Genomic DNA, 12,019 nt, shown 5'->3' with positions numbered 1-12,019 from the left:
GACAAACATGAGCAGTGGGAACAGGAAGTTAAGGGCTTAATTCTATAAACTGGGTCCACTGTGCTGATACCCACATGCTTTCTTTCCTATGAAGCAATTTACTATAGCCCTGCCTGGCTCAAGTTGAGAGTATTATTACCTTCCTCAGCAAACTACCTGTTATATGCAGGCCCCCAAATGCTGAAAATAACAAAAGTTAGCTTGAAGGGGGAGGCTTTTGTGACCTACATACAGATCAGATCCCAGAACTAAGGAAGCTAAGAATAATTGCCCTTAACCATAAAATCTATAAGAACAGGTTCCGATTAGAACTGGTCAGCACAGGACAAAGTGACCCAGAATTGTCATGGCAGTATGGACTTGAAACTCTGCTGTCATCTTGCTCAGTCAAAAGTCAAGAGGTAAACCTGGGTGGGTAGGATTCTCTGGAAACTTCCCAGAACCCCCAATAAAACTGGAGGGAAGGAGAGGCACTCTGTCCCTTTCCTTTCTGAGAGGACCCAACTTTCTCCCTTGAGTGTGTGTCCCTTACTTTTTCCCACCCTTATTAAACTTATACCTGTTACTCTGAGTGACATGTCTGAAATCTTTCTTGACTTGACCACAAGAATCAGGTTTTGAAAGGGGGCGCTTGGTGCTTCCTAAGTATTGCAGAAGGCCCCAGCCTATAACACTGAAAGATGATCCAGCTTGGATACTGGTACTTTCCTGCTTCCCTTGGAGTGATTCATTGGACATGGCTAGTCCTCTGGTCCTGCCAAACTCTCAGGGAGCTTGGAGATGTGGAGACTGGGTGAAATGATAACATTTTCAATACTTAGCATGAACGTTGGACCAATACCGGGAAACCTCTGCATTCTCAAAGCAATCCAATAGTCCCTTCTCCCAGCCTGTAAACAGGTGATAAAAGAATCCTCTGTGAAAGATAAAGCCAGATGTCATTACAATGGCAAAGAATGGTTTTAATCTATAATATACTGTTACACTAGGAAAAAGAGTTATGTAAATTCAACTTCAATTTGTACAGAGGCGATTTTATAAGAAAGCACAAGTGCCCCCTTCAACCTTTTAAAAGCAGGTGGAGAAATTCTAACTTCTGCTTGATCATCATTTCCTTCTTTACTGCTTAGTGCCTTCTTAATATTTGCCCCAAGGTGATCATTAACTCTACCTGAAATCACCATCCTGGGGGCCACATAATGACAAGCAGAAAAACTGAATGTGGAAGTAAAGGAGATGGGAGACAGTCTGACAACCCAAAAGTGAGGAGGAAGAACCAGAATCTGGGCTCTGAATAGACTGAAGGATTTGGATCCCAACCTGCAATTCCTGGAGTTCCAATGCTGCATGTGAACTACACATGAGGTCAAAGCAGGGGTTAGGAAGGTTCAGGGGAAGGAAAGGAGAGGCACAGTCAGAGTTGAGGGGAAGGAGATGAAATAGGAAGTTCTGGAATAAAGAGAACAAAAAGCTCCTGCTATAGTTGGAGCCAGCACTTTTGGCTGGATATCTGAATTGGCCTTAGTTGCCTCTGTAGTTTTAGGTACCCTAGTCTCCTCTTCGTTCAACCCATCTTCAACTTTTAATTCATAGTAACTCCACCCCCACCGATTCTGTCAGAATAATATGGGCAGATACACTGATGCTGAGATCTTTATTCTAGGCCTGGGGCTGTGAAGCAGTGGGCTACTGCAGCACAGGACATACAAGAAGATACACACACACAGGCATGGGAAGAAATGAGAATCATTAAGACTGGCCCTTTCCTTCTTGTAGGCAGATATGTGTATTGTAAACAAGGGACAACACAATGAAGGCAGTTCATAGGGAAAATGAGTTAGTAGCAATTTGAGGTTCAAGGTATTTTTGGAAGGCAGCCCATGGTAAGAAATACATTTTATATCATCCTAGTACACACCTATACATCTTTGAAAATTTCAAAGACATTCAAACAAAATAAAGCTTATCTTTCAACGTGTGAATTTCTCTTATGTATTATTTTGCATTGTGTTCTATTTCAATTATAAGTAATCATCAGCTCCCCAGAGTCAACTCTACCTGCAATTTTAGAAAATGCTGAGTTAGGGCTGGGGTTGTGGCTCAGTGGTAGAGCGCTCGCTTTGCACATGCGAGACCCTGGGTTCGATCCTCAGCACCACATAAAAATAAATAAGTGAAATAAAGGTGTTTAAAAAAAATGCTGAGTTAGAACAATGCATCCAATGTTCCACCTTCCCCTGCCTCAGTTCCAGATGGTGAACTCACTAAGTCAGCCCATCTTCTTCTATGTGTTGGGATGGGCAATGTTACAATTTCCTCTAAGACTTTCCGACTTTGGTACCACATACTTTGATTTTCAAACAGATCCCCTTTATCCAGTGGCAGAGTTTAATCTTGCCGGCCTAAGAGTCACTCTCCTACTTTACAACATATCTGCACTTAATCCATTTGAGAATTTTATCCGGCAGCCAATTTTATTTCAGAGGTCCTGGAAGGGTAGCTCTCTGTTATACCTCAATATTTCTCAGCACTGCCAATCAAAAGAATAATAATAATAATACTTGGTTCCTATATCATAACACAAAAATTCCACAGATTTAAAAGCAAATATATCCTGGTGGTGTACCCTGTAAATCCAGCAACTAGAGGAAGCTGAGCCAGGAGGATCATTAAGTTCCAGGCCTGCATCAGTAACACAGCAAGGCTCACAAGCAACTTGGCCAGATTCAAAAACAAAAACACGGGCATGTTTTAAAATTAAAAAAAAAAAAAAAAAGAAATAAAAAAAGCAAAAGCACAGGCAAATTTTACAAAACGGGAATAAAGAAAACCCAAATTCATTAAACAAAAATTTAAAGATAATGAACATATCAGAGGTAGTATCTTCAAGTTCTGAGGAAAAGCAAGATCTCTCAGGGGGAAAGAAGGGAACCCCAAGGACCATAGGTCCTCTAACACAGGAACCCACACACAAAGTGAAGACTCTCCCTCATCCTATCCTCCACACAGTGTATAGAGGGAGATACACGGGGCTGCAAGCTCACATCTGCCTGGGAGGGCTCCAGCAGGGCTGAAGTCTCCACGAAGAGACCGGACCAGAGACCACGGTTCAAGCTGCTGCCCAGCTCACCCCACAGCCTGAGAGGACAACTCCCAACTGCACAGAGGGCTCCAGCGGGGCCGAAGTCGCCACGCAGAGGGACCGGAGCCCTGGATTGCGGCTGCCGCCCAGCCCACCCACGGCCGCGGGTAACCAATGCCCGGGTCGCCCTGGAGGACTCGGCCTGCTGGAGGCTGAGCTCTCCGCCCGGAGGCGGGTCCCGCCACAGCCAGCGCGCGGTTCCCGACTGGCGCCGCTGGTCTCAGAACTCCGCCGCACACTCACCATATCCGGCTTCCGGGGAGGCTCGCGCACTCGGGGTGGATGACAGGGCGACTGGGGACGGCCAGAGCCTCCGAGGCCTCGCTGGCCGAAGAACGGACTCCAATATGGCGGAATCCCGGAACCAAGGTCCGCGAGACTAGGAAATCCTGCCTTCTCCTTTCTAGAAATGTGTTTGATTGGACAGTCCTCATGCACGTGTCCCTGATTGGATAGAGCTTGAGACCCCGCCATCTTATACCCTGAGTGAAAGGGAATCGATAACCTTCAGCTGAATGAGGCCAAAATAACAGTCTTTGCTGGGCCTTTCCATTCCCCCTACTATGCAGGTACATTTGCATTTTTAACCTTGTATGTAAGATCATATTCATTTATCTATTGTATGTGTATGTGTATGTTAATCACAAATGGACAGAGTACAATGAAAATAATTTTTAAATTTCCTGTAACTTTGGTGTCTATTCTTGTGAGGAGGAACTTGAAGGAAACAGTCACTTAAGGAAACTATGTGCAATACAAATAATTTAAAATTTTCTTGGGTTTTTATATTAAAAATTAAGAGGATTGCTGGGCGTGGTGGCGCACGCCTGTAATCCCAGCCGCCCAGGAGGCTGAGGCAGGAGGATTGTGAGTTCAAAGCCAGCCTCAGCAATGGTGAGGCACTAAGCAACTCAGTGAGACCTTGTCTCTAAGTCAAATACAAAATAGGGTAGAGGATGTGGCTCAGTGGTTGAGTGCAGCTGAGTTCAATCCCTAGTACCAAAAAAAAAAAAAAGATGAAATTGTCATATTTTAATCCAAAATATTATCATTGTTATTAACATAATATTATCGTGACATCTATATACTAAGTCTTGCTACTAAGTCTTCAAATCTCATATTGTTGTAAGGCTCCAGCACTGTCCAGCCGAGCAGCTACATTTCAACTTTTTGAGCTATAACTCCCTGACCTCAGGGAGGTGAAGGGCTTGACCTCCATTTCATACCACAGAAGAGGGAACAGAAAATCTATAAGGCACCTACTGTTTGCCAGACAACTTGTAATCAACATGTCACTGAATATTAGCATCCTGCCTATCACTATTAATTTATCTATCACTAGATGATAGGTCATCCCAAAATATATTAGCTTATAACCAGTGGTCAGCAATTTATACTGAGCTCAACTGGGCTCCTCCTCCTGTATGTGGTTAGCTGATGGCTGGCTAGATGGCTCAGCTTCAAAGTGTGATCTGGCTGTCATCTGGGATACCTATTCTTCTCCCCTTGATATCTCATCCTCCAGTAGGCCAATGTGGGCTCGTTCTCATGGATAGCAGGGTTCTAAAAGAAAAAGAGAAAGCATTCAAGACCTTTTGAGCCCTGGTACCATACTGATACACTTTTGTCATCACAGCTTTGTATGAGTTGTAGCAAATAAGGCCATCCCAGATATAAGGTTTGGTAAACAGACTCTGTCTCTTGATGGAAGCAGCAGTAAAAGCACATTGCCAAGGTCATTTCCTGTTTCCATAATTTAAAGTTCAATCTTTTGGTAGATACTGTTGAGTTATACAGACATACATGTAGAACTGCATGCATGTGATTTGGCTTAAGCTTATACAGTACCCCATGCTACAGGAGAAACACACATTGGTAGCCTGACAATTAAGACCAAGGCTGAACTGCAAAATAAGTTTGCTTTAATCTATTTAAACTCTGGAGGTCAAGGCTTTGGGAAGATCTAAAGACATGAGATTCCCTCCTCTTCCTTTGTTTGCTCTCCCATCTCTGCAAGAGGGATGGGCCTTGGCCCAGCAGAAAATGGGTAGAATGAAATTCCTTTGGAGGCTTCCTGGTGGAGTTCCCTGCCATCTGTCAGGGCATTGTCTCTCCCTGTTCTTGACCCTGAGGAGAAATATTGATAGGTAAAAGTGTTTCATCACCTGTGGCATGAAATGGAGCTTCAAGTCCTGCACTTCCCTGAGTTCAGGGGAGGAGTCAGCTTTCAAAGCTGGAATGTGACTGCTCTGATCTGACATGTGCAGGAGGCTTAAAATAGAGTGAGCTTTGAAGATTTATAGCAAAAGTATATTTACTTCACAATAATTACATATTGATACATACTGTAATGATAATATTTTGGATGTATTGTTATTACAATCAACTTTATCTTTTCTTTTAGTATTTTAATGTGGATACTAGTGCCTCCCATTTTATTTGTGTTGGATATTGCTGCCTTAGGGTATTGCTTCCCAGTTCAAAGTTCATGCTACTGCCTCACAAGACCAAAGATCAGAAAAGCTTTGGGAACTTTAAAAATAATATTCACTACATTCTTTCATTTGTGAATAATATGTACATTCACATAATTAATAAGTTGATATGACCTTGTTGGGCCCGTAAGTTGGAAAGCAGCCTATGTTAGGAACTCTTAGGGTCCAGCACTCTGAACCCAGATGTTGCAGTTGGCACACTAACCATGCTCAGTCTTATCACCATGGTAACCTGGCTTCCCTTGTGTGCTCAGCCTGTTCCTTTCCTGCTGTTTTTCTGCCATTGACCTTTTAGTCCATGGGTCGCCACTCCTAAGTGTGTTGCTAGCTCATTGGGTTATGTGACCCTCAGATCAATCTGCCCAGTAACAGGATATACATACCTTATATATAATCAGAGAGATGATAAATTATTGTATAATGGTACATTAAGAATTGTAATGCAAAATAAATAAATAAAAATCATTAAAAAAAACTTGCCTATGCAGTAATAAAGTAGATGGAGTTCTTTTTTTTTTTTTTTTTGAATCAAATGGGGTATAATTTCTCATTTTTCTGAGTGTATAGGTTGTAGAATCACATTGGTCATACAGTCACGTATATACACACAGCAATACTAGTGTCTATTTTATTCTGCTGCCCTTCCTATCCCCTCTTCCCCTCCCCTCTCCTCCCATCACTTCTCTCTACCCAATCTAATGTGACACACTTTTTTCCCCCCTCACATCATCATATAAAGATGAGGGTCTCCTTCCATTTTCCATGCAATTCCCCTTCTCCTTCCCTTTCCCTCCCACCTCTCTTCCCTATTTAGTGGTAATCTTCTTCTCATGCTCTTCCTCCCTATCCCATTTTGAGTCCCCCCCCCCTTATATCAGAGAATACATTCAGCATTTGTTTTTTAGGGATTGGCTAACTTCACTTAGCATAATCTGCTCTAATGCCATCCATTTCCCTGCAGATGCCATGATCTTGTTATTTTTTAGTGCCGAGTAATATTCCATTGTGTATAAATGCCACATTTTTTTTTATCCATTAATCCACTGAAGGACATCTAGGTTGGCTCCACAGTTTAGCTATTGTGAATTGTGCTGCTATAAACATTGATATGGCTGTGTCCCTGTAGTATGTTGTTTTTAGGTCCTTTGGGTATAGTCTGAGAAAAGGAATAGCTGGGTCAAATGGTGGTTCCATTCCCAGTTTTCCAAGAAATCTCCATACTGCTTTTCATATTGGCTGCACTAATTTGCAGTCCCACCAGCAGTGTATGAGTGTACCTTTTTCCCCACATCCTTGCCAACACTTGTTGTTGTTTGTCTTCATAATGGCTGCCATTCTTACTGGGGTGAGATGGTATCTTAGAGTAGTTTTTATTTGCATTTCTCTGATTGCTAGAGATGATGAGCATTTTTTCATATATTTGTTGATTGATTGTATATCCTTTTCTGAGAAGTGTCTGTTCAGGTCCTTGGGCCATTTATTGATTGGATTATTTATTTTTTTGGTGCTTATCTTGTTGAGCTCTTTATATACCCTAGATGTGTGAGGGGTAAAAATATGTACCCAGGATGTAGGCTCTCTATTCACCTCACAGATTATTTCTTTTGCTAAGAATAAACTTTTTAGTTTGAATCCATCCAATTTGTTGATTCTTGGTTTTAATTCTTGTGCTATAGGAGTCTTATTAAGGAAGTTGGGGCCTAAATCCACATGATGAAGATTAGGGTCTACTTTTTCTTCTATTAGATGCAGAGTCTCTGGTCTAATTCCTAGGTCCTTGATCTATTTTGAATTAATTTTTGTGCATGGTGAGAGAAAGGGATTCAATTTCATTTTGTTTCATATGGATTTCCAGTTTTCCCAGCACCATTTGTTGAAGATGGTATCCTTTCTCCAGTGCATGCTTTTGGCACCTTTATCTAATATAAGATAGTTTTAATTTTGTGGGTTAGTCTCTGTGTCCTCTATTGTATACCATTGGTCTACCAACCTGTTTTGGTGCCAGTACCATGCTGTTTTTGTTACTATTGCTTTGCAGTATAGTTTAAGGTCTGATATAGCGATACCACCTGTTTCACTCTTCCTGCTTAGAATTGCTTTAGCTATTCTGGGTCTCTTATTCTTCCAGATGAATTTCATGATTGCTTTTTCTATTTCTATGAGGAATGCCATTGGGATTTTGATCAGAATTGCATTGAATCTGTATAGTGCTTTTGGTAATATGGTCATTTTAATAATACTAACTCTGCCTATCCATGAGCAAATAGATCTTTCCATCTTCTAAGGACTTCTTCTATTTCTCTCTCTCTTTAGGGTTCTGTAGTTTTCATTGTATAGATCTTTTACCTCTTTTGTTAAGTTGATTCCCAAGTATTTTATTTTTTTTGAGCATATTGTGAATGGGCTAGTTTTCCTCAATTCCTTTTCAGAGGATTTGTCACTTACATACAGAAATGCCTTTGATTTATGGGTGTTGATTTTATATCCTGCCACTTTGCTGAATTCATTTACTAGTTCTAGAAATTTCCTGGTGGAGTCTTTTGGTTCTTCTAGGTAAATCATATCATCAGCAAATAGTGCTAATTTAAGTTCTTCTTTTCCTAAAGTTATTCCTTTAATTTCTTTCATCTGTCTAATTGCTCTGGCCAGTGTCTCAAGAGCTATATTGAGTAGAAGTGGTGAGAGAGGGCATCCCTGTCTTGTTACAGATTTTAGAGGGAATGCCTTCAGTTCTTCTCCGTTTAGAATGATGTTGGCCTGAGGCTTAGCGTACATAGCTTTTACAATGTTGAGGTAAGTTCCTGTTATCTCTAGTTTTTCTAGTGTTTTGAACATAAAGGGGTACTGTATTTTGTCAAATGCTTTTCCTGTGTCTATCAAGATGATCATATGGTTCTTATCTTTAAGTCTATTGATGTGATGAATTACATTTATTGATTTCCGTATGTTGAACCATCCTTGCATCCCTGGGATGAATCCCACTTGATCATAGTGCACGATCTTTTTGATATGTTTTTGTATTAGACTTGCCAGAATTTTATTGAGGATTTTTGCATCTATGTTCATTAGACATATTTGTCTGAAGTTTTCTTTCTTTGAGGTGTCTTTGTCTGGTTTTGGAATCAGGGTGATATTGGCCTCGTAGAATGAATTTGGAAGTAGTCCCTCTTTTTCTATTTCCTGAAATAGATTGTAGAGTATTGGTATTAGTTCTTCTTTAAAGGTCTTGTAAAACTCAGCTGTATATCATTTTGGGCTTTTCTTGGTTGGTAATATTTTGATGGCTTCATCTATTTCCTCACTTGATATTGGTCTGTTTATGTTGTATATATCTTCCTGACTCAGTCTGGGCAGATCATATGACTTAATGAATTTATTGATGCCTTCACTATCTTCTATTTTATTAGAGTATAACATTTCAAAATAATTTCTAATTATCTTATGTATTTCTGTAGTGCCTGTTGTGATATTGTGATATTTTTCATCCAGTATGCTAGTAATTTGGGTTCTCTCTCTTCTTCTCTTCATTAGCATGGCTAAGGGTCTGCCAATCTTATTTATTTTTTCAAAGAACCAACTTTTAGTTTTGTCAATTTTTTCAGTTGTTTCTTTTGTTTCGATTTCATTGATTTCAGCTCTGATTTTAATTATTTCTTGCCTTCAATCTGTGATTATTTTGTAAGGTATATAGGGACAGAATTTTATTTTTCTTCATTTATATCCATTTGATTTAGCAACATTGGTTGAAAGTTTGATAACAATGTGAAAAAGCAAAAAACTAAAAATTTAATAGAACATAATACATCATCTACTATACCAGAAGATGTATCATACACCTCTTTCTATCTTCACAACATCATGTAGTATAAGTCCTTATTTTTAATTGAGAAATGAAGAAAATGATATTCCAAGAGCTGAGCATGCTGCTCAGAAATAACATCTACTAATCAAAAGAGCCACAAATGCAGTGGAGGAAACCGAGCCAGACATTTCCCTGGGGATTAGGACTGAATCATCAGAGTCACCTTTTACTGAGCAAATACTCTATAAGACCTGAGGTAGAAATGTGTATAAGGAGAGTATTTTTGAAAGTAACCTCAAAGAGGAGGTGCAAGGAAGTAGGAAAAGTGAGACAGGAAGGGAGGAAAAGACAGTGAAAGGTGTGTTGCTGAGTTGGGGACCACTGTGAGAAATCCGGGTTCTGGATAGTCCCTGAGGGTCCAGGTTGCAGGCATCTCAGTGATCCCCTGAGCCATGGGAAGCTGACACCTCTGCCTCATGTGACAGTTGCCATCAGCCACATTGACCTCCCTGTGAATGAGCCAAGTGAGCTCTCTTGGACTTGGGACTTGTGGCAAAAGAATCGAGAGTCAAGGCTTAAATTGATTGGGGCTGTGTCCCTGTGTATGGGGTCTGTCCTCCAAATCAGCAGCTGGGCTGAGGGGCAGAGCCGGGGCCACAAGAGGACCTGTGCACTTTAAAAGTGGCATTCAAACCCCACTGCAAGTCTCGCTTTCCTCTTAACTCCTCAAGGCTGGCAGCACCCTCTCAAGTAGAGCAGAGCTGGAACGATTAGTAGAAGAATCACGGTCCTGCTGCTGTAGCTGGTGCTGAGGCTGTACCCAATGTGACTTCTTCCTATAGATCTTCAGTTTTAAGTTGGCACAACTGAACACTTGCACTTAGGTCTACGTGGCACACAGGGAAGGGACATTTGTAGGAGAAAGCACACATCTGCATGTGCTTCAGCACACCTTTTAGCATTTTCTACTAACCACATTGTATATTAACTAGCAGTTGCAGAATTTTATGATATTTAACAGTTTTGTGAATTATTTTCAGACAGTTTCAGCATTTACCTGTGAACACGAGAATGACAATTGGGGAATTTAAAGCAAAGCAAAAGTTTCAGCCACCCAGATCATCACAGCATGTGCAAAGCCCACTAAGCTCACAGGTAGTAACAGGACTATTCAGAGGATGCCATCACTTGGTTCAGTTTAACTTTGTTTACGAGTTGATGCATCACTGCCCAGTGTCCATTACAAACATAGTTCCCAGGTCAGTCAGCTTGTGCAATTCTAGGACTTCCAGCATGCCCTGTGAAGAGCTCTGTGGATCTACCCCCAACCCCCAGCAAAATCACAGGAAATTGCTAAACAGAGCAACAGCAGCAACAGATAGTCATGTTCATTCATTGGGAGTGGTTCCAGGATGTATGAAGATGTAAAAGGCAGTGTAACGCTCAGTTTCTTCTTTTTACTCTTAACTGAGCTAGAAAGCAATAGTATGAAATTACAAATAAAACATACTCTTCTTCCTATACCATATGGAAATGTAACATATTTGCTAATTAGAATACAAAGAAGTTGGGTGGCAGTGAAGCTGTAATGGGTTAATGTGACTCCAGGTGATAAATCAGGAAAAAAAAGAAAGAAAAAAATTCAAATTAAGAGAACAATGGATAATAAATGAGGTTAAGATGACAAAATTCATAAATACCTTTTACCTCTCAGCTTTTTCAAAAGGCAAAACACCAGGGAAAAATAGAAGACTCAGGTAAATTCAGATATTACACAGGAGATGTTACTATCTCCCTTAGAAAAACAAAATTATATTTAGAGAAAAGTAATATGAACAGTGATTATGTCATTGTATTAGGTAATTCACATGAAATGGGCCAGTATCTGGAAACACAGACTAGACACAAGATAGAAAATAATGTGAAGAGACCTATCACAAGTGCAGAGGGTTTCATCAGCAATAATTATCAACTGCACACCAAGAAGTCTCATGTCCCTGTTATAGTACACTGGAGAATGCTACCAAACACTGGGAGATGTAATATTAGTTCTTCCCCAGTGCTCTAAAACATGAATAGTAGATGCAGTTCTCATCTCATTTTGAGTCAATAGTCCAGTGATGCCAAAATCATACAAAATTATTCACAAAAAATAATAACAAGGGACTGGGGCTGTGGCTCAGTGGTAGAGTGCTCGCTTAGCATGTGCGAGGCCCTGGGTTCGATTCTCAGCACCACATAAAAATAAATAAATAAAATAAAGGTTAAAAAATAATAACAAAACTACTTATTCTGGGCTGGGGATGTAACTTAGTGGTATAGTGGTTTTGCCTATAGCCTATGAGTTTATGTGTTTCATCCCCAGCATGCAAACAAACCAAAAAAAAAAAAAAAGCCATAAAAATTCTTTTTTAAACAAAAATATTTATTTTTTTAAATTGTAGTTCACTTGGCTTTGTTGTTTCTGGGCCTTTGGTGAGTCAGTGTCATGATGGGAGTACATGCTTGAGCTGAGCTGCTCACCTCAGGGTGACTGGGAAGCAGAGAGAAAGCACAGAGACAGAAGATACCCTTTATGGT

The 12,019-nt window shown here is 40.4% G+C and overlaps 2 protein-coding genes across 5 annotated transcripts in view; one reads left to right on the top strand and one right to left on the bottom strand.

Annotated features, from left to right (window-relative positions):
• LOC143399529 (uncharacterized) overlaps nt 1–3,488 on the bottom strand; it is a 36,814-nt gene extending 33,326 nt beyond the window's left edge. For all 4 annotated transcript variants that reach the window (XM_076856239.2, XM_076856240.2, XM_076856237.2 and 1 more), the window contains exon 1: nt 3,386–3,488. Coding sequence is in view for 1 of the 4 variants with exons in the window: in XM_076856238.2 (XP_076712353.1) it covers nt 3,386–3,388 (3 nt within the window). In the remaining 3 variants the exon portion in view is untranslated. The remainder of the gene's footprint in view (nt 1–3,385) is intronic.
• A 135-nt stretch (nt 3,489–3,623) lies between these two features.
• LOC143641697 (uncharacterized) overlaps nt 3,624–12,019 on the top strand; it is an 89,296-nt gene continuing 80,900 nt past the window's right edge. The window contains exon 1 of the mRNA XM_077109422.1: nt 3,624–3,711. The gene's annotated coding sequence lies outside the window, so the exon portion shown is untranslated. The remainder of the gene's footprint in view (nt 3,712–12,019) is intronic.

The sequence above is a fragment of the Callospermophilus lateralis genome, chromosome 5 (genome assembly GCF_048772815.1).
Source record: "Callospermophilus lateralis isolate mCalLat2 chromosome 5, mCalLat2.hap1, whole genome shotgun sequence".
NCBI classification, from domain to species: domain Eukaryota; kingdom Metazoa; phylum Chordata; class Mammalia; order Rodentia; family Sciuridae; genus Callospermophilus; species Callospermophilus lateralis.
This window is presented reverse-complemented; position numbering and strand designations above follow the sequence as displayed.